Source organism: Schistocerca serialis, chromosome 1 (assembly GCF_023864345.2).
Source record: "Schistocerca serialis cubense isolate TAMUIC-IGC-003099 chromosome 1, iqSchSeri2.2, whole genome shotgun sequence".
In the NCBI taxonomy this organism is placed as follows: Eukaryota; Metazoa; Arthropoda; class Insecta; order Orthoptera; family Acrididae; genus Schistocerca; species Schistocerca serialis.
Window position 1 is genome coordinate 604,199,740 of NC_064638.1, and position 23,153 is coordinate 604,222,892.

Below are 23,153 nucleotides of genomic sequence, written 5' to 3' on the forward strand. Positions count from 1 at the left end.
AGAATAATATAAAGATTCCGCAGTAGTTCTATACCACAAAAATAACTCAACATTACTAAGAAAAGTTATTAAAAAACAAAGAAACATACACATTATGTCAGAAATCAATAATTCTGACATCAGACTTAGGGCTATTGGGAATCTAGTACAAAGAGAGACAGAGCAAACATTCACATACCAGGATAACATCACTATCATTTGAGGTGGTCATATATTCTACAATAATGTGCGACATGAGCAACAGCAACATCCACAGTAGGCTAAATTGCAGTTTGCTTTCAGAAGAGTTGCTCTTCTGAGAATGCTATTTAACTGTTCACTCACCAAACTTTAGAAGTGCTAAATAACAAAATAGCTCCAATTGGACGATCTGAGGTTTTGTGGAATTAGTGGTATAGTCAACCAGTGAATGATGTCATATATAACTAAAAATAATGCAGTAAGTGATACTTAATAATTCAGTCAATGTAAGGAAGGGGGATTCTTCTGAATGGTGAGAAATCACTGGAGAGAGATGTCTATGGCATTCCACATGGCCCAGTCTTAAATCTGCTGTTGCTTCTCATATACGTAATTGATTTTCTACCATGCAACAAGCAGAATTAGTTCTTTTTGCAGGTGACACCAGTATTGTAATCAATCCAGACGACAGAAGAAATGGTAAATAATGTTCTTAAAAGGTATTGTTGAGTGGTTTTCTGTGAATGGTCTCACTCTCAATTTCAAAAAACACAACATATTCAATTCTGCACTAATAGAAGTATTACACGAACAATAATTGTGTAACACATACGAGAAAACAATAACTATGGTGGAAACATCAAAATTATTAGGCGTTTGTATTGATGAGATTTTAAACACATTTTGGAACTTGTCAAACAACTTATTTCAGCTACATTTGCTCTTTGCGTAATTGCAAATATTGGTGAGAAACAAATCAGTAAGTTTGCATATTTTCATTCAATAATGCCATATGGAATAATGTTCTAGGGCAACAACTCTTTAAGCAAGAGTGTTTTCATTGCTCAAAAATGTAGTGTAAGACTACTAGGTGGTGCTCACCTACAATCATCTTGTAGGCATCTATTTAAGGAGTTGGGCATCCTACCACCTCACAGTGTATATATTCCCTCCTGAAGTTTGTTGTAAATAATTCACTGTAGTTCAAAAGGCACGATGATGTACATAATTACAGGACCAGAAGAAAATATGACATTCATTACTCCACATTAAGTTTGTCTTTAGCACAAAAAGGGGTGCACAATGCTGCCACCAAAATTTTTGATCCCTAACCCAATGGCATAAAACATCTGAAAGACAGCAAATTTAAGGTTGGAAACAAACAAAAAATTTCTTCTTGACAGTTACTTGTACCTGTAGAAGAAAATCTAATTTTGTGCATGATATGTAAAAGATGGTGGGTAGGAATTGTTAACCCACAACAGTACTAAAAAAGAAGAAAAAGTAAATGATTAGCATGTAGCCACATTTATATATGAACCTGAGTCTAAAACTACTTGTTCCACACCTTTATGATTAATTGTACAAATGTTCCATGGAACATGAAACCAACAGGATATATGATCCATCTGTGGCATCACAGTATAAAAATTCTATGGAATTACACCAAACTTAATTTTGAAACTTTAAGTGGGTGATGCCACGGGTCCAATCTGCATTACTTTTTTAATTATCACCTGTTATTTTAATTATCATCAGTTATATTATCCCTTCACGTGACAGATGGACCTTTTGTTGTGATGGAGTGAGACTAGTATAAAACAGAAATTTAAACATATTTTATGTAGAAAATATTGGTTTCTAACATAAACAAGTATACAAATTGTAAGTATTATGGAAATTATTCCAGTTTATGAAATACTGACAGCCAGGCCAGGGAATGAAAACCTTTGTCAATAATCAGTATCAAATACATCAAGAATTCGAAGACTATCAGACCTTAGCACCCATGCAATATTATCAGCTTTGAATGGAAATTCTTTGTATGCACTATGCTTTCTAGAGGTCACATCTTCATGATGAAAGTATGCAGTTCGTACATGCTGCATGACATGCTTAATAGATTTTTATTTTTGTAAATTTAAGACCAAAAGAACTCACAAGTGTATCTTTTTGTCATACATTTGGTGACTGACTTCATTATTAATGTGCTCAGGAATCATTGTTTCAAAGTTTCCCCACCCCCTGCGGGTCCGAGGGTTAGAATAGACCCGGGGTATCCCTGCCTGTCATAAGATGTGACTAAATGGAGTCTCTTACTTTTTGGCCCTGTAAGTTCAGGTCCCATTTTATGGTTTGACCTGCCACTTTCCAAATTCTGCAAAAGTGCGGGCCATATGGGGAAGGACGCCTTACGTGGTGCATGAGTTATCCATAGTGCCCTTAGATTCGATCTCCTGAACCTCTTATCGTGGCTTTGCATCCTCACCTGCAATTCAACTATTTGGGCGAGGACACTTTCTGGGGTATGTCATTTGCTTCCGTTGTCTCCTGTCCTCTTTCGTCCACATGACAATATTGGATTTCTCTGCGTGCAATATCCAGCACAATGCCCACATGACAATATTGGATTTCTCTGCGCGCAATATCCAGCACAATGTCCACATGACAATATTGGATTTCTATGCGCGCGCAATATCCAGCACAATAGCCAGTCCATTGTGGTGGGGCTGTCATGTACCCATTTGGTGATAGTCCCCTGACAACACAGGGATCGCACTGCTGAGCTGTTAACTCCCCACACATGCCAAGGAGTAGATGACTGTCTTCCCGGGGCATCAGGACTCCTGGCAATGGCCATCATGCCAGGTGTCCTTTGCTGTGGCTGCGTGGCGCCCATGGGAAGAGAGCCCCTGATTGGAGTGGGTGGCATCAGGATGGATAACTCGCAATGAAGCGGACTAAGTTATCTCTTGCTGGTGACTGTACGGCGCCAACAGTCTCTAAGAAGGGCAAGATAGAATACAATGCTGACATATGACCCTAAATCATTTCCCTCCCTCACTACACCACGGGAGGAACATAGGACTACAGAAATAAGAGAGCTATATTCGCCTCAGCATTTGGTCTGTATCAGAATGGATGGGGACACATTTCTACCTATAAAGCCTCAATTTTTTGTTGAACATCTTGAGGATAAGTTTGGGGAAGTGACAGCACTGTCAAAGAGGAGAAGTAGTGCAGTCGTGATTCAGACAGCATACCCAGCCCAATCCTGGGCATTACTCGCTTGTGACCGGCTGGGTGATAATTCTGTTTCCGTCACTCCTCAAAAAGTCACAACGTGGTCCAGGGGATTATTTTCCATCGCAACCTTCTCTTGCAGTCTGAGACCAGCTCCGCTCCAATCTAGAACGGCAGGATGTTTATTTCATCCAGCGCATTCACAGGGGACCCAAAGACAACAGGGTTGCTACTGGTGCCTTCATCTTGGCCTTTGAGGGTGATTCATTGCCTGAAAGGTCAAGATAATGGTTTACCGCTGTGATTTTAAACTATAAGTCCCTCCCCCTATGCGGTGCTTTAAGTGCTGGAAATATGGGCACGTCTTTCTGCTGCAATTCCAGCACCATATGTCGAGACTGCGGAAGTCATTGCATCCAGATACTCCATGTGCTCCTCCTCCCATCTGTGTCAACTGTGGAGAACAGCACTCCCCCTGCTTGCCAGACTGCACAGTACTCCAAAAGGAGCGGAAAATCATGGAGTACTAGACCCTGGACTGGTTGACTTACATAGAGGCTAAACGTAAATTTGAAAGATTACACCCCATTCGGTTGACATCCATGTATGATGCAGCTACATTACCATTGCCGTCACAAGTACCAGTTATACCACACTCTGTGCCTTGAACAGTGGGCCCTCCAGGCCTCCACAATACATCTGCCCTCATGGTGGTGGGGGGAAATCACCTTCCGTTGCTCAGGGTACATGGACACCCGCCCCCTCCCCAGCCGGAGAAGCAACAGCCTCCCCCAGCTCTTCTTGTGCGGAAGCGATCCCTTGGACCCTCTCTCCCAAGGTCTCCGCTAATGCCCCAGTAGACACTCGCTCGTGGCTAAAGGAGCCAAAAGCTGCTGGACGAAGAGCTTCACAGTCTTCCTTCATGCTGAAGCTACTTGGGAGAAGTCCTCCCAACAAGTCCCTAAAGAGAAGTGAAAGGCCAAGCAAACAAAAAAGTCTGCTAAGAAAAAGGACCCTACGGTGGCCCCAGCAGCACCACCTCCTACCAATCCTGCACCTGCAGATGAGGTGGAGATCTCAGTGTCCCCTGAGGAACTGGATCTCACTGATGCCTCATCTACAATAGGAATGGGTACAAATACTCATCTGTAGCAGTAGGTGACCCTGAGGCGTACTCTGCCTCCTTGGGTGCTTCAGGCCTTCCCAGCCACATGATAACGTCATCCTCCAGTGGAATTGATGCGGCTTTTTCCTCCTCCTGGCTGAGCTAAGGCAACTGTTAAGCTTTACACCTGCTTTCTGCATTGTCCTCCAAGAAACCTGGTTACCAGCAATGTGAACGCCTGCCCTGCACGGCTATAGGGGATATTACAAGAACCGTAGCGACTATAATAGTGTCAGGTGCAATTCGTGTCGAAGTGCTGAACTGAGTATGCAGTAAACCTGTGCCCCATAAAACCCCTCTTGAAGCCCGGGCTGTCAGGATAAGGATGACACAGGAAATAATTGTCTGCAACTTATATCTTTCTCCAGATGGTGCAGTACTCCTGAACACATTGGCTGCACTGATTTATCAATTCCCTAAACCTTTCCTACTTTTTGGAGATTTTAATGCGCATAACCCCCTTGTGGGGTGGCACTATGCTTACTGGCCAAGGTAGGGATGTCGAAACTTTCCTGTCCCAACTCGACCTCTGCATCTTAAATACTGGGGCCCCCACGCATTTCAGTGTGGTTCACTCAGCCATTGATTTATGCCTCTGCAGCCTAGGACTTCTCCCATCTTTCCACTGGAGAGCCCACAATGACTTTTATGGTAGTGACCACTTTCCTATCTCCCTGTCACTCACCCAGCGCCATTCCTCCGGACGTCTACTAAGATGAGCTTTAAACAAGGCTGACTGGGAAGCTTTCACCTCTGCTGTCACCATTGAATCTCTCCCACATGGTACCATCAATGTGTTGGTTGATCAGGTTACTAGAATGATCATTTCTGTGGCTGAAAATACGATCCCTTGTTCTTTAGGATGCCCCTGGCGAAAGTCAGTAACTTGGTGGTCGCCGGAAATTACTGAGGCCATTAAAGAGCGTCGGCAAGCTCTACAGTGACATAAGTGGAACCCTTCCGTAGAGCACCTAATAACTTTTAAACGGTTCCGTGCCCGCGTTTGCCAGCTTGTAAACAGACAGAAACAGGAATGTTAGTAGAAGTACGTCTCGACCATTGGGTGCCATATGTCACCTTCTCAAGTCTGGACAAAGATCAGACATGTTTTTGGTTACCAGACACCAACAGGTGTCACTGGCGTTTATCAATGGTGTGTTATCTACCGACGCAACTGCAGTTGCCGAGCACTTTGCTGAGCAGTATACTCGAGCCTCCGCATTGGAGAATTATCCCCCAGCATTTTGCACTCCCAAACGGCAGGAAAGGAAATCCCTCTCGTTCACCGAACGTCACAGTGAACTCTGTAATGCTCCATTTACAGAGTGGAATCTCCTCAGCATCCTTGCACACTGCCCCAACACAGCTCCTGGGCCAGATCAGATCCACAGTCAGATGATCAAACATCTCTCATCCGACTACAAGCGACAGCTCCTCGTCATCTTAAACTGGATCAGGTGCGATGTCATCTTCCATCGCAATGGCGAGAGAGCACTATCATTCCAGTGCTCAAACCCTGCAAATACCTGCCTGATGTGGATAGTTATCTGTCCATCAGCCTCACCAATGTTATTTGTAAGCTGGTAGAACGTGTAGTAAGTCGAGCCTTGCTTTCGTCAGGAAAACAGGACTGATGACCCCGTAGTTTGGTCCCTTTATATCCCAAACCAACCAGCCAACCAAACTCACTCTCGTCACTAACTCCATCAACAGCACCTTTCCCATGATCTGGTTAGACTAATATTGTTTATATTATGTAGAATGTTATCACTTCAACCGTACTAGACCAGCGCCATGAAAAAAGAAAAAGGCAGTAAATGTCAGTCATTACTTAAGATGCAAACATTTTGAATTTTTCTCCCTTATGAGAGATTTTAAGCTTATGAATATACTAACTTGAAGTTTATTAAAAGTAGTGGAATAAGTAACTCCATTTCAGACTGTTTCCAGACTAGTCTTTTGAGCTGTGATGGAACTGGACATGTTATAAAAAATTAATTTCAAGGTTAAATTTTTATGTTTCTGGTTATTTGCAATTTACATGATTTTTCCCAGTAAGCCAGTAACAAAAAAATGTCACCTGGGGAGGGGAAATTGGTATGGTCACAAATTTTTGAACAGTGATGTAGGTGAGTGTCATGAACTACATACTAAATACCCTCACCAGTGGGATGTGAGCGTGGGAGTGGGAGAAGCGGAGGATGTGAAAGTCACCTTTTTAGGTTTTTCTTGACTATCTGGAAAACTGCATCAAGTGGAAATTTTTCCCAGTACAAAATTAAGATACATTAAATTTCCTACAAGAAAGGTTTTGTTCATTTTTCATCTAGGACTAATAGTTTCTGCATTGTACGTGATGGAAAACTCGCAGATTATTAAAAGTGTTTTAATGGTATAAAATTGAGGTTGTTGTTAATTGAAGTGAGTTAAAAACAACTATTATGTGTGTGTACCACATCAAAGAGCATTAGAACCATAAATTGTGATCTGGGGCTGTAACAGGTTGGAAAGGCAGGGGTGGAGGTTAGAAGCATAAGGGAAGGTAGGCAGCCGAATTGTAGTCATGCAGTTCCCACCTTCGTAGGTCTACATCTACATCTACGTGGTTACTCTGCAATTAAAGTGCCTGGTAGTACCATTCCACTTTCGAATGGTGCATGGGGAAAAAGGAACACCCAAATCTTTCCATTCGAGCTCTGATTTCTCTTATTTTCTTATGATCATTTCTCCCTACGTAGGTGAGTGTCAACAAAATATTTTCACATTCGGAAGAGTAAGTTGGTGATTGAAATTTCGTAAATAGATCTTGCCGCATAAAGAAAACTGCCTTTGTTTCAGTGACTGGCACCCCAACTTGCGTATCATATCAGTGACACTCTCACCCCTATTGCGTGATAACACGAAACAAACTGCTGTTCTTTGCACTTTTTCGATGTCCTCCGTCAGTCCTACCTGGTAAGGATCCAACACCACACAGCAATATTCCAGCAGAGGACATACAAGTGTAATGTAGGCTGTCTCCTTAGTGGGTTTGTTACATCTTCTAAGTGTTCTGCTAACAAAGCACAGCCTTTGTTTTGACTTCCCCACAATATTATCTCTGTGGTCTTTCCAATTTAATTTATTGTATACCCAAAATTTTTCGGGTTTCTTTTAGTACCCATATGGATGACCTTGCTCTTTTCTTTGTTTAGTGCCAATTGCCACTTTTCTCACCATACAGAAATACTCTCTTGATCATTTTGTAATTGGAATTGATCGTCTGATGATTTTACTAGATGGTAAATTACAGCAGCATCTGCAAACAATCTAAGGGGGCTGCTCAGATTATCACCTAGGTCATTTATGTAAATCAGGAACAGCAGAGGGCCTATGACACTACCTTGTGAAACACCAGATATCACTTCTGTTCTACTCGGTGATTTACCATCATTTACTACGAACTGTGACCTCTCTGAGAGGAAATCATGAATCCAGTCACACAACTGAGACGATACTCCATATTCACGCAATTTGATTGATAGTCGCTTGTGAGGAACAGTATAAAAAGCCTTCTGGAAATCTAGGAATATGGAATCGATCTGATATCCCTTGTCGACAGCACTCATTACTTCATGGGAATAAAGAGCTAGCTGTGTTGCACAAGAACGATATTTTCTGAATCCGTGTTGGTTATGTATCAATAAGTCATTTTCTTCAAGCTGATTCATAATGTTAGAGTACAGTATATACTCCAAATCCTACTGGTAGGTCTGCAAACTGAAGAGTGAGCAGGCAATTCCCCATTCTCTCTACTGCACTATGTCACAAAAAGCAACTACAAGCTATCTCACAAATGTTGCAGCAAAATTGTTGTAGACTGTACACGCCTTAGAGTTAAAGGAGGCCACTCGCTTAAAAGCAGAAGCGTTGAGTTGTAGATAGGGGAGACACACACACACACACACACACACACACACACACACACACATTATACATGCTTATGCCCCTACATGGTGGTGGCTAGATTGACAGTTCCAATGTTATTTTGCAGCAGGTGGTCTGGTTGTGGTCCAGGTAGTGACGGGTTGGGTTGGCAGAGGAAGAGGAAGGCAGGGAGAGGAATTGGGGGTGGGTGGCTAGCAATCTGGATGGAGGCGAACTGTTTCCCAGCTAGTAATGCAGGGGAGGGGGGGGGGGGGATGACAGGTATATGGGTTGGGACAGTTGTAGCTGTTGGTAGGTAGCAGCCCACACTGAAGGAGGTTTGGGAATGTGAATTTGGAGGGGATGGCAGGTTGGAGAAAGAAGAAACTGTTGGGTGGAGGGTGTGGGGACAGTGGGTTACTTGAGACCAAGGCCAGAATGATTATGGGAGATGATATGTTGTAAGCATAACTCCCGTCTGCATTGAACAGAGAAACTGGTGTTGGAGGGAAGCATCCAGGTGCTTTGAGCTGTGAAGCAGCCATTGAAATTGAGATATTTTGCTCAGCTGTATGTTGTGCCACTAGATGGTCATCAGTGTTCTTGGCAACAGTTTGGCAGTAGCCGTACATCGTGATGGTCGGCAATGCTTGCAGCAGAGTTTGTATATGTTGTGGCTGCTTTCACAGGTGGCCTGGCCTGTGATGGGATGGGATAAGCATGTGTCAGGACTGGGGTAGGAGCTGCTACTTCAGTGGACTTGGCAGGTCTTGCACCTTGGTGCCACTGAGTCATAATCCCTGTGGCAAGGGGTGGGAGTGGGAGTGTGAGTGCCACAAGGATGGTGAACTAGAATGTTGTGGAGGTCGGTTGGGTGATGGAATATCTTTTTAGGAGAGGTGGTAAGGATATTTGGTAGGATGACCCTCATCTCAGGCCAGTATGAGATATAATCAAAGCCCTTGTGAAGAATGTGGTTCAGTTGTTCCAGTCCAGGTTGATATCGGGTGATTTTTTTTTTGGGGGGGGGGGGGGGGGGCGTGTTTCCTTTGTAGTTGATTCTTGAGGATGGTGGGAGGATTTGAGGTGTGAGAGGATATGGAACAGTAAATCTGTCTCTGGAATAGGTTACGGGGGTATTACCTGTCTGTGAAGGTCATTGTGAGGCCATCACCATACTTAACAAGGGGATTCTCTTCACTGCCGATATGGCTAGGATGTGGGAGGGATTTTGGGGTATGGAAGGAATGGTAGCTATCAAAATGCAGGTAACCACCAACAGTAATTATGCTGCTTTATTTTAAGTGATCAAGTCTAGAGGACTGCGCGACGTCACAGTTAGGGCTGTCCATTTGCTTCTGTCTTTCACTGCTTGTCTCCAGTTCTCAAAGACGCCCAGCTGCAGCATTATCTTACCCCATACATTCATCTCGTAAGTCTTCCCACTGATCTGCTGTCTGATGGAATCCAGTCCGTTGTCATTTTGTCATCTGATTTCTCCCATTCTAACTACATGTCCTGCCCATTGAGGTCTTTTGGTTTTCATCACTCTCTACATGCTAGGCACCTTGTACAGCTCTTCTAGTCCTGTATTCTGGCCCCATCTATATTCTCCAATATTTGGGTCCCAGACTGGTCCATATATTTTCCTGAGGACCTTTCTCTCAAATGTAAGCATTCAGTTAAGGTCTTGTTTGCATCATGTGCTTCAGATCTGACACTCATACAGTACTGCTGATATTACTAAAGTTCTGTATAGTCTTAGTTGTTACGAGTTTCTACATTTTAATACTGGGTTTGGCAAGTAATGCCATCTGTTTCCCACCCTGCAGCCTTCCCTTAATCTCTACTTAAGTTGATGTTGCTTCAGTAAAAATCAATCCAATATATTTGAATTCTTTCACATGTTTATACCTGCTACAATTCACTGTTTCAGTGGTCATGTGCTCAGTCCTTATGATACTAATTGATAGCCCGAACCTCAATACCAGTGATTCCAAGGTCTTGAGTACTTCTTTTCGTTTCTTCTTGTGTGTATGGTATTCATCCTCACCCAAACTCCCATATGGAGGACATAGTGATAGGCGCCACTGACATAGAGAAGCAACTGAAAGAGTTGAAAACAAATAAGTTGCCAGGATGGGGTGGAATCCCAGTTTGGTTTTACAAAGAGTAATCTAAAGCTTGAATTTATCATGAATCTCTTGCGCAGCACAAAGACCCAAGCGAATGGAAAAGAGCACAAATGACTCCTTGATAAAAGAAGAGTAAAAGATCTGACCCACAAAATTACAGACCAATAACCTTAATATTGGTTTGCTGCAGATCTCTTTAACATAATCTCAGTTTGAATATAATAAATTTCCTTGAGACAGAATATTTTACGTCCACAAATTAGCATGGTTTTAGAAAGCATCGCTTGTGGGAACTCAGCTTGCCCTGTGCTTACATGATATTTTGCGAGTTGTGGATGAAAGCAACAGGCTGATTCTGTACACCTTGATTTCTGAAAAGTGCTTGACACAGGGATCCACTGCAGACTGTTAACAGAGGTATGTGAGCATATAGGATAGATTCCCAGATATGTGAGTGGCTCAAAGACTTCTTAGTAATAGGACCCAGTATGTTGTGCTTGACTGCGAGTGTTCGTCAAAAACCAGGGTATTGTTAAGGTTGCCCCAGGGCAGTGTGATAGGTCCGCCATCATTTTCTGTATACATAAACGATCTGACAAACAGGTTGAGCAACAATCTGCATCTGTTTACTGATGAAGCTGTGTTACACGAGAAGGTGTCAAAGTCAAATGACTGTAGGGTGATACAAGATGACTTGGACAAAATTTCTAATTGGTGTTATGAATGAAAGCTAGCTCTAAATGTAGAAAATGTAAGTTAATGCAGATGTGTAGGAAAAACAATCCTGCAATGGTCTGACACTGTATTAGTGGTGTGCTACTTGATACAGTCAGGTCATTTAAATATCTAGGTGTAATATTGCAAAGTGATGTGAAACATATGTCAGTATATTCCCACTGGAACACCATCATGAAACTTGGCACATGTATTAATAGTGTATGACTGCCATACCTTTTTTTCCGAGACAAATCTGATTTTTAAATTCTCAAAATTAAAAAATATGGGAAAATTAGGCATTGTTATGAATATTGCCAATTACCACACACTTTTAAATCTTATAAGAGACTGGATAAAGTGGTACAAATTTTAGATCTGTAATTTAAATAGTTTTTGATATATAGTGATTTTAAGGTTTAAAATTGTAACAAAAGTTGCATAATTTTGGGCATTTAAAAATTAATCACTCAAAAATGAAAGATCCAAAAAGTTTTAATTCGGGATTTTCCATGCAAACTACTACTACTACTACTACTACTACAAATGTACAAAAAAGTATCATAATCTGAGAGGTTAAGTACTAAACCATTGGTTGATTTCCCGTGGAGTCACCCTTTGTTAATTCCTGCATTACCTTTTTGAGTGCTAGATTGAAAAGATCAGTTTATAATCCATCTAGTTGTGATAACACTCCATGTGGAAATTTTGTCATTTTATTACTAGATTTGCTTTAGATTTTATGTTACATAGGCATATCACTAAATGTATCACTAATTTCTTTGGTATGCCAAATTCTGTCATCGTTTTAATCACTCGGTGTGCGGATACTATCATAAGCCATCTTAAAGTCTACAAAGAGGAAATATAATTATGGGCCATTTTTTTTTTTTCTTTTTCACTGATCTGTTGTATGATACATATCTGGTTGGTGATTGATCATCTTGTTTGTAAACCTCCTCAGTGCTCTCCAGTTATTTCTGTTGCTGGGGGTTTGATTTATTGTAGTAGATAGTTGATCATCTTATAGCAGATATTGAGTAGTTCCACACCCTTATAGCTGTCACCTATTGATTTATCTTTTTTTTTGTGTATGGGACCTATCACAGCTACCTTCCATTCCTCTGGTATTGCCTGTTTTATTCAGCTTAACTCAATCAGCTTGTGGATTTTGGAGCAGAGGGCTTCGTCCCCGGCTTTGAGAAGTTCAGCTGGAATTCCATCCTCTCTTTGACTCATGCTATTCTTAAGTTTTCTTATCTGGTTTCTTATCTCCTCAATGGTGGGTAGAGGATTTTCTGGGTCCATTGTTACTGGGTCAATAAACTTGAGTAATTCAGTTGGTACCTTGAAATTTAGTAGGTCCACGAAGTATTCCACCTATCTTCTCCCAATCTCTTGATCTCCTGTTAGCCCCCTTCCATTGCAAAGTTTTATGATTTGGTGTTGGTGGTTTGATCTTCTGTAAACCTCTTCAGTTTCCTATTTAACTCTTTACATCTATTTCCATGAAAGTCTTGCTGAGTTTCCTCCATGATGATTCTTACATATCTTACGTTTGTGTCCTTAACATGCCCTGTTTTGCCATCATATTTCTTCAAACTTTGATTTTACATATTCCTGCATATTGCTTTGTTACTGTGTACCCATAGCAATTCGGTCTGCTGTCTCTCATGTATAGCTTCCTCATATTCTTCAGCCAGCCATCCTTGTTTTTCCTTAATTCTTTAGTTGCATCAGTAGTTACCTTCCAATTCTGATTTGTCTCTATATTTTCATCTTCTTCATTCTCCAATACTTCAGAATAGTTGTTTAAAGTTACTACATAATTTTAAAATCTTAACTTCGTATTTTTGACTTCTGTTTGGTCATCCTCTAAATGATACCATGGTTTCATCTGTGGCAGTGGATTTATCTTGTGTGTCTTCTTCACAAAATTTGCTCTACAATAACTAATGTTTCTTTGATGTTACTAGTTTTATTACATTTTTAACTGGTTTATTGTCTGCACATTTAGTACACACAAGGAATACCTGAATCAGAATTCTGACTTAAACTATAGGCAAAGGTTAATGTTGAACTGGGTATTTGTGCTTTTGTAATCTGTTTTTGGATACAGCACCAGTGCAGTGTACATAAAAAAAAGCTAAACAACTATACTTCATCTGTGCAGTTGGGCTTAAGTAGTTTACAATTAAAAGCTGTGCTGCATTTGCATTGCATCAGTTACATTAATCATTAATATCAAAAATCTCCTCAACAGAAATATGTTAAAAATTTGGTGTACATTCCAATCATTCTTATCTGTAAGTATTTATGATTGTATTTTTCCTGATTACCTTTTTCCTAGCGAGTTAACACAATTCATTTCAAACAACCTTTTCTGAGGTGATTAATGTATGTGCTAGGACCACAAGACTACTTACATTACCACCATGATTATAATCAGTCATCATACCCACACCACTGCTGTCACCACCACTAATACCATAATCAGTCAAAACTGTCATTTTGATAAATTTACATAGTCATAAAGTCTCTCTGCTTTATGTGTGCGAGCCATTTCATCTAAAGCCTTCAGTAATGCAATACTCACTGTTCATAACAATACAGAAACAAGAAGTCCACTATAACAAGAAAATATAGTGACATTGATATTTTGTAATAATTAGTAATAATTTAACTCAAACTAAATTTTGCAAATAAATTATAAAACAGTAACATATATCATATCATGTTTTTATATTCCACATTAAGGTATTACTAATTAATGTCTACAGCATGAAGCTAGTAACGAGTAAAAAATTGCAAGAAGCTGTAACTGCAACCGAGACTCGACTTATAACGTCTCACATGCTTGAGATAACATCTGCGTGCTACGTGACATCTATATTGTGTACTTCAACAAACTGTGGTGTGAGCTGGGGTTGTACAACAAAGCATGCTATCCAGTGATATTATTCGTAAATGCATTGAAAAATCTGGCTAGTGACAGCCCCATGGGATACTGTGTAAAGCACCAATGTTACTAGCAACAGTCTCATGGTGATCATTGTGTTAGTACACTTAACACCTGTGCTCTTTGCCTGCCTTGGTGCCCCATTGTGTTGGTCAGTCTGTTGTTGTTGTTGTTGTTGTTGTTGTTGTTGTTGTCTTCAGTCCTGAGACTGGTTTGATGCAGCTCTCCATGCTACTCTATCCTGTGCAAGCTTTTTCATCTTCCAGTACCTACTGCAACCTACATCCTTCTGAATCTGCTTAGTGTATTCATCTCTTGGTCTCCCTCTACTATTGTTCCCCTCCATGCTGCCCTCCAATGCTAAATTGGTGATCCCTTGATGCCTCAGAACATGTCCTACCAACCAATCCCTTCTTCTAGTCAAGTCGTGCCACAAATTTCTCTTCTCCTCAGTTCTATTCAGTACCTCATTAGTTATGTGATCTACCCATCTAATCTTAAGCATTCTTCTGTAGCACCACATTTTGGAAGCTTCTATTCTCTCCTTGTCCAAACTATTTATCGTCCATGTTTCACTTCCATACATGGCTACACTCCATACAGAAACGAATTGCTGACACTTAAGTCTATACTCGATGTTAACAAATTTCTCTTCTTCAGAAATGTTTTCCTTGCCATTGCCAATCTACATTTTATATCCTGTCTACTTCTACCATCATCAGTTATTTTGCTCCCCAAATAGAAAAACTCCTTTACTACTTTAAGTGTCTCATTTCCTAATCTAATTCCCTCAGCATCACCTGACACAATTTGACTACATTCCATTATCCTTGTTTTGCTTTTGTTGATATTCATCTTATATCCTCCTTTCAAGACACTGTCCATTCTGTTCAACTGCTCTTCCAGGTCCTTTGCTGTCTGTGCCAGAATTACAATGTCATTGGCGAACCTCAAAGTTTTTATTTCTACTCCATGGATTTTAATTCCTACTCTGAATTTTTCTTTTGTTTCCTTCAATGCTTGCTCAATATACAGATTGAATAACACTGGGGATAGGCTACAACCCTGTCTCACTCCCCCCCCCCCCCCCCCCCCAACCACTGCATCCCTTTCATGCCCCTCGACTCTTATAATTGCCATCTGGTTTCTGTACAAAATGTAAATAATCTTTTGCTCCCTGTATTTTACCCCTGCCACTTTCAGAATTTGAAAGAGAGTATTCCAGTCAACAATGTCAAAAGCTTTCTCTAAGTCTACAAATGTTAGAAATGTAGGTTTGCCTTTCCTTAATTTATCTTCTAAAATAATTAGTAGGGTCAGTATTGCCTCACATGTTCCAACATTTCTAAGGAATCCAAACTGAGCTTCCATGAGGTCGGCTTGTACCAGTTTTTCCATTCGTCTGTAAAGAATTTGTGTTAGTATTTTGCAGCTGTGACTTATTAAACTGATAGATCAGTAATTTTCACATCTGTCAACACCTGCTTTCTTTAGGATTGGAGTTATTATGTTCTTCTTGAAGTCTGAGGGGTATTTCGCCTGTCTCATACATCTTGCTCACCAGATGGTAGATTTGTCAGGGCTGGCTCTCCCAAGGCTATCAGTAGTTCTAATGGAATTTTGTTTACTCCTGGGGCTTTCAGTGCTCTTTCAAACTCTTCACACAGTATCATATCTCCCATTTCATCTTCATCTACATGCTCTTCCTCAAGTACATCGCCCTTGTATAGATCCTCTGTATACTCCTTCCACCTTTCTGCTTTCTCTTCTTTGCTTAGAACTGGGTTTCCATCTAAGCTCTTGATATTCATTCAAGTGGTTCTCTTTTCTCCAAAGGTCTCTGTAATTTTTTTGTAGGCAGTATCTGTTTAACCTCTAGTGATATATGCCTCTACATCGTTACATTTGTCCTCTAGCTATCCCTGCTTAGCCATTTTGCACTTCCTGTCGATCTCATTTTTGAGACGTTTGTATTCCTTTTTGCCTGCTTCACTTACTGCATTTTTATATTTTCTCCTTTCATCAATTAAATTCAGTATTTCTTCTGTTACCCAAGGACTTCTACTAGCCCTCGTCTTTTTACCTACTTGATCCTCCGCTGCCTTCACTATTTCATCTCTCAAAGCTACCCATTCATCTACTGTATTTCTTTCCCCCACTCCTGTAAGTCGTTCCCTAATGCTCTCCCTGAAACTCTCTACAACCTCTGGTTCTCTAAGTTTCTCCAGGTCCCATCTACTTAAATTCCCAGCTTTTTGCTGTTTCTTCATTTTTAATCTACAGTTCATAACCAACAGATTGTGGTCAGAGTCCACAACTTTCCCTGGAAATGTCTTACAATTTAAAACCTGGTTCCTAAATCTCTGTCTTACCATTATATAATCTATCTGAAACCATACAGTATCTCCAGGCCTCTTCCATGTATACAGCCTTCTTTCATGGTTATTGAACCAAGTGTTAGCTATGATTAATTTATGTTCTGTGCAACATTCTACCAAGCGGCTTTCTCTTTCGTTTCGTACCCCCATTCCATATTCACCTACTACGTTTCCTTGTCTTCCTTTTCCTACTACCGAACTCCAGTCACCTGTGACTATTAAATTTTCATCTACCTTCACTATCTGAATAATTTCTTTTATCTTATCATACATTTCATCAATCTCTTCGTCATCTGCGGAGCTAGTTGGCATATAAATTTGTACTACTGTGGTGGGCGTGGGCTTCGTGTCTATCTTGTCCACAATAATGTGTTCCCTATGCTGTTTGTAGTAGCTTACCCGCACTCCTATTTTTTTTTTATTCATTATTAAACCTACTCCTGCATTACCCCTGTTTGGTTTTGTATTTATAACCCTGTATTCACCTGACCACAAGTCTAGTTAATATTAATTCCACATGGTCACTTTTCCATGTTCGTTTGATGTTTGGATTGCACATGTTTAATCGGTACATCAGACTGCATTTGCATGAACAACTTTGCACTAAATCTCAATTTGAAATGAAGACACACGTCTCATTGAAATCAAAAGGAAATTATTGGTAACCTGAACTTTTGTCCTAAACTCTATATTATTAATTGTTTTATATTTTCATTAAAAGAATCCTGATAAAATTAAGCAGACACTTTAAGAAGTATGATACATTACTTTTCTGTAGAGGTATGTGATGTAACTCTTATGTCATAAAGTGACGGAATGGCTGGCTAGTAATTACCTTCAGGAAGAATTGTAGTACTGCGATTAGATACATTTAAAGGAATATGAAACTATCCTAGCTTTTGAGACTATTAGTCCCTTACTTGAGGAAGAGAGAGGGATAGCTTGGGGAAGATTAAAAAGGAAGAGCAAGTCATTCAGGCAGAGATTGAGGGGAGACAAATAAGTCCCCTTGTTCTCACAAGAGGCAGATACCATTCATCCTAGGGTCTAAGTGACGGTGCTAAATAGTACTGAGAAGCCCAACTGAGTGAGCAAACATTATTGCTTACAGTATTGTTTTCCTGCCAAGGTGGTTGATAGTGTTGAAAAATAAAATTTTTGAGGTGGCTTCACCTTTCATATGGAGAAAATAATTTGTCATGTAAGGTGACTTTATTTTATTGTATTTTCACAGATTCTCTGACAAGGGGACATTTGAATATGTATGTGATGAAACATTAGAAGCCTTTTCTGACTATTTTGAAGAACTTGTTGAAGGTTGTGGCCATTTAAAGTCTGCTGATGTAACATACAGTGTAAGTACATCAAGTGTAAGGTGCTTTGTTTGTGTGGCTCTGACTCTTACATTAAGCTCCCTTCATACCAATTTTAAACCATCACAGGAAGGTACACAACCATGAGCTAACAGCACCAAACAAGAATTGATCGTGATCTTGACTACTACTTGAGACTAAAGCACTAAGTCATTATGCTCCATATCAGAGCTAAATAATAATAATCAATTGATTATGATGACAGTTTTGTGTTGCAGGTGGAGCAAATGTATAGTGCTCACTTTCTTTTTGTCCTTTGTGTAATTTCATTTGTCCTTAAATGGGACTGAAAATTTATGAGAGTCATTAAGATGTATTATTTGTAATAACACTACAGTGATAGATAGCAATACAAATTGGTACTATCATATGAGAATAAAGCTTTCCATATACCAAAAAGATGGGGTGCTCATGAAAAGTGTGTAATGAATACTGTAAGTTTGATGGCTGCAGTTAGAGCTATATCTGAAGGGCATTATGTTAAGAGTGTCTGCAGTTTGTAACTGGACTAGTTTAAATGAATGTTTCAATAGAGATGTTCTGTGATGTCTCTACCATGATACACATGACCACTTGCTATACAAATGGCATCCTCCGAACTGTGTAACAAATAAAAAATAAAGAAAGGCACCAACTCATCTGAAGATTAATAAGGGGTGTACAGGCACATTTAAAAGACTCGGAAGATTAGAGCAGCTGTTTGGCATAGCCAGGACAGGAAAGAAGGTATTTTAAGGCAGAAAGGGGGGGAGGAGGGGGGGGGAAAGAAAGAAAGAGAGAGAGAGAGAGAGAGGGAGGGAGGGGGTATGGTTATAGGTATCCGCAGGGATGGGGTTGAGGGGCCATCTGCCCACTCCTGGAATCTGGGTACTGACCTTTTTATTCATTATAGAATTGTCACACATTTATGGCAATTATTACCAGTGACTACTGAACTGCAGGTTTAACACTTCTCAGCGCAATGGGAACATTGTCGCTTTAACAGTTACAATATATCTCAGATTTGTTTGCTATACATGGGAGATATTGCTGGTTGTGGTGCTGATTTTGGTTACGTTCTGCAGTAAAGTTGAATGTGAAACCTTACAGAACAGTGCCGAAATAGTAATATTAATCTTTTCTGTCACGTTCTCTACAGCCCTTATCAAACTGCTGATTCCGTAACAAGAGGATTCTAATGCGAGTTCCCAGAACAACGTAAACAAGGCAGCAGTATTTGTGCCCCTTTAGCTCAGGGTTCACATTGTAGTTAGCTAGCTATAATTAAGGTACAAATTATTGTAGGAAATGTTGTTGAAATGTAAACAGTAATGGCTAATGAGGAAAAATTTGTAGGGCTAGTATTACTTCTGGCTGATGTAATGGCCATTTATGTTACTTCTCCTTTCGTTTTTCATTTTTATTGGTAAATGGTTCTTATTCATTGTATGAACCAGCCGCTGTGGCTGCGGTTCTAGGCGCTTCAGTCCGGAACCGCGCTGCTGCTGCAGTCGCAGGTTCGGATCCTGCCTCGTGCATGGCTGTGTGTGATGTCCTTAGGTTAGTTAGGTTTAAGTAGTTCTAAGTCTAGGGGACTGATGAGCTCAGATGTTAAGTCCCATAGCGCTTATAGCCATTTGAACCATTGTATGATAAGACACATATGAAGATTTTATATTAGAGTGGTACTGTGTTTGACTGTTCCATCCAATCTTCATAATGAAATACTTGTCAAGAATTCACTTAAAAATCACAGCTTTAACTGATACATGTATAAGTTTACTGACATCGACTCCTTAAATGAAAATATTAATTTTAGGTGTCTCATTGTCTTTCGCATTGCAAATCTAATTTTGTATTTAGTTTTCTGTGATACCATGATTATTTCTTTTTAGGATGGTGTTCTCACTGTAAATTTTGGAAGTCCTTATGGTACATATGTAATAAACAGGCAGACACCAAACGAGCAGATTTGGCTTTCCTCACCCATAAGTGGACCAAAGAGATACGATTTCATCAGTGGACAGTGGATATATAAACATGATGGAGTACCATTGCACAAACTTCTTGATACAGAAATATCACAAATTGTTAAACAAACTGTAGATTTCTCAAAGTGTTTGCCTAATGTAAATGTTAAATGATCTTTCATAGATAACTTAGGTATGTATGTAAGTAAATTACTGTAGTTATTTGTGTGGCAGTATTGCAGATTAATGGCACATTAAAATGTCTGTATATGATTTTGATGTGTTTTGTTCCTGTAAAATAAATGTTGGCAGAGATAGATGTGGTTGTGTTTGCACCTTTATCAGTTTGTTCTTGGAAATGTACTGCTTGTTTGAAAATACCAGTGCCTGTTTGCTAAAGCACATATATTTGTTTTACTCTGTGATGTTCATATAGGCACTGACATGCACATCTTAACTGCACAATGCATGAAAAGAGTTGTCAAGTTTTAAAAAGTCTTGACTTTTCTTAACAAAGTATGAATGAAATTTAAAACACATATGAATTTTGAACCTCATACAATTGCAGAAAACACACAGAATGAACATCTGTCTACTACACTATGTGTTTAAACTAGCAAATGTATAATCTGTAATGAATTTAAAATCCTCTTGAATTTTCACAATTCTTGCACTTCAGTTTCCTGATTTCTCATATGTTCTCATTACACAGTTAGTAGTTTAAAGTAAGACCACATCATACTGTCCCAATAATGATGTATAAATATTGATTATTATTTTTGTTTGTTTATTGTTATTGTTGTTGTTACACTATTCAGCATTTTAAAACGTTTTGTCAGATGGTTTGTTGAAAGTAGGTGTTCTTGAATCAATTTTTTATGCTGATCCTAGAAATAACTAATGTTTTTGTCTGTCACATCAGGTTTTAATACAAAATGAGAAGTAATATTCTAACATCATTTCACACAAGGTGAAATTTTAATCAAAATATGTTTAAAAAATAAAAAACATTAAAAAATGGGGCTCAGAACTCCCCTAATTTGTTTCTTGACTACCTTGCATAAAAACAAGGCTTCCTTGCAGATTCTTGTTGATGATGACTATCCCTCTTTAACATACAACAGTAGTCAGCCAACACAGATGCTGTTCAATGCCGCTGGTCCCTCCTCTTAATATCTCGGTGAAAATGTTCACTCTGCTCTTCAATATAAAGTTCCAAATCCTCGGAAAGTAGTCGACATGTGAGTAAAGTGGAGTTTCATACTCATTTAACAACCCATCATCTTGAAATTTTGCAACTTTTTTCAGCAATCGCCTTGTAATTAGAGATCTTTGTTATTTCATAGAAAGTTATCAGTTACCGATCGGAAGGTGGTCATGTACCTTTTCCTCTTTCCTTCATTGTCTTCTCAGAATGAAAGAAGTCCCACCTTTAAATTCGTCTCATGTGGTGAGGGAAAATTTCTTGGAAAGGTGCTTAGTGCAGGGTCTACCCTGTGGTAAAGACTTCACAAAATTACTTCATCAAGCCCAATTTTATTTTAGGGGTGGAAGCAAGATTTTTTTACAAGTGGTTCGTGCTGGGTACTTTCAGTTACAGGCACAAAATTTCTGTGCTCTGACCAAACTCACACTCTTCTGCCATGTTCCCCTGCGGGTCTGGGGGTTGGAATAGGCCCTATGTATTTCTGCCTGTCATAAGAAGTGACAAAAAGGAGTGTCTCACTTTTAAGCCCTATGAGTACAGGCCCAATTCTATGGTTTGACCTGCCACTTTCAAAATTAGAGAGAACTGCGGGCCGTATGGGGAAGGATGCCTTATGTGGTGCACAAGTTACCCATAGTGCCCTTGGATTTGATCTCCCGAATCTCTTGTCATGGCTTTGCATCTCCACCTGTGATTCAACTATTTGTGCATGGACACTTTCTGGGCTATGTCATCTTCTTCCGTTGTTTCCTGTCTTCCTCCTGCTCCGCCCCCCCCCCCCCCCCCCCCCCTCCGCGTGACATTATTGGATTTCTTTGTGCCCAATATCCAGCCTAGTAGCCAGCCCATTGTGGTGGGGCCATCATGTACCTTTTTGGTGGTACCCCCCTGAAAACACAGGGATCACACTGCTGATACCCGAGTTGTAAACTCCACACACATGCCAAATAGTAGATGCCTGTCTTCCTGGGGCATGAGGACTCCCAGCAACGACCATCATGCCAGGTGGCCTCTGCTGTGGCTGGGTAGCGCCCGTGGGGAGAGCCCCTGATCGGTGTGGATGGCATCAGGGCGGATGACCCACAATGAAGCAGACTGTCATCTCTTGCTGATGACCATATGGCACCAACAGTCTGTAAGAAGGGCAAGATCGAATACAATGCCGACAGGTATGACCCTAAATCGTTTCCATCCCTCGCTACACCATGGGAGGAATGTGGGGCTACAGAACAGAGAGAGCCATATTCGCCTCAGTTTTTAGTCTGTAGCAGAACTGATGGACTCCTTTCTATCTACGACGCCTCAATTTTTCATTGAACACTTGAGGATTAGTTTGGAGAAGTGACAGCACTATCCAAGATGCAAAACACGGCAGTCTTGATTCAGACAGCATCCCCAGCCCAATCCTGGGTGTTACTCACCTGTGACAAGCTGGGTGATACTCATGTTTCTGTCACTCCCATAAAAGCCTCAACATGGTCAAGGGGATCATTTTCAATCACAGTCTCTTCTTGCATCACAATCTCCTCTTGCAGTCTGACGACGAGCTCCACGCCAATTTAGAATGGCGGGGTGTTTATTTCATCCGGTGCTTTTACAAGGAACGAAAAAACAACGGGGTTGCTACTGGTGCTTTCATCTTGACCTTTGAGGGTGATTCGTTGCCTGAAAAGGTCAAAGTGATGGTTTACTGCTGTGACGTTGAACCATACGTCCCTCGCCCTATGTGGTGCTTTAAGTGCTGGAAATTCGGGCACATGTCTTCCCGCTGCACTTCCAGCACCACATGTCAAGACTGGGAACATCACTGCGTCCAGATACTGCATGTGCTCCACCTCCCACTTCTATCAGCAGTGGAGAGCACCACTCCCCCTGCTCGCCAGACTGCTCAGTACTCCAAACGGAGCAGAAAATCATGGAGTACAAGACCCTGGACCGGTTGAATTACACAGAGGCTAAACGTAAATTTGAAAGATTACACCCCCTTTGGTTGATATTGACATATGCTGCACCTGCGTCACCATCGCCGTGCCAAGTACCAGTGGTTCCTTACTTTGTACCACGAACAGTGAGTCCACCGGGCCACCAGAATACATCTGCCTCCTTGGTAGAAGGGGCCAAATCTTCCTCCATGGCTCCCACAGCACCTATTTTGGGAGCAAG

General features: G+C 40.6%; 1 protein-coding gene across 2 annotated transcripts in view; it reads left to right on the forward strand.

Annotated features, from left to right (window-relative positions):
- LOC126477240 (frataxin homolog, mitochondrial) overlaps positions 1–20,100 on the forward strand; it is a 36,850-nt gene extending 16,750 nt beyond the window's left edge. For both annotated transcript variants that reach the window (XM_050103603.1, XM_050103602.1), the window contains exons 2-3: positions 17,696–17,816; positions 19,709–20,100. In XM_050103603.1, the coding sequence (XP_049959560.1) occupies positions 17,696–17,816; positions 19,709–19,957 (370 nt within the window). In that variant the 3' untranslated portion in view covers positions 19,958–20,100. The remainder of the gene's footprint in view (positions 1–17,695; positions 17,817–19,708) is intronic.
- Positions 20,101–23,153: the final 3,053 nt, after the last annotated feature.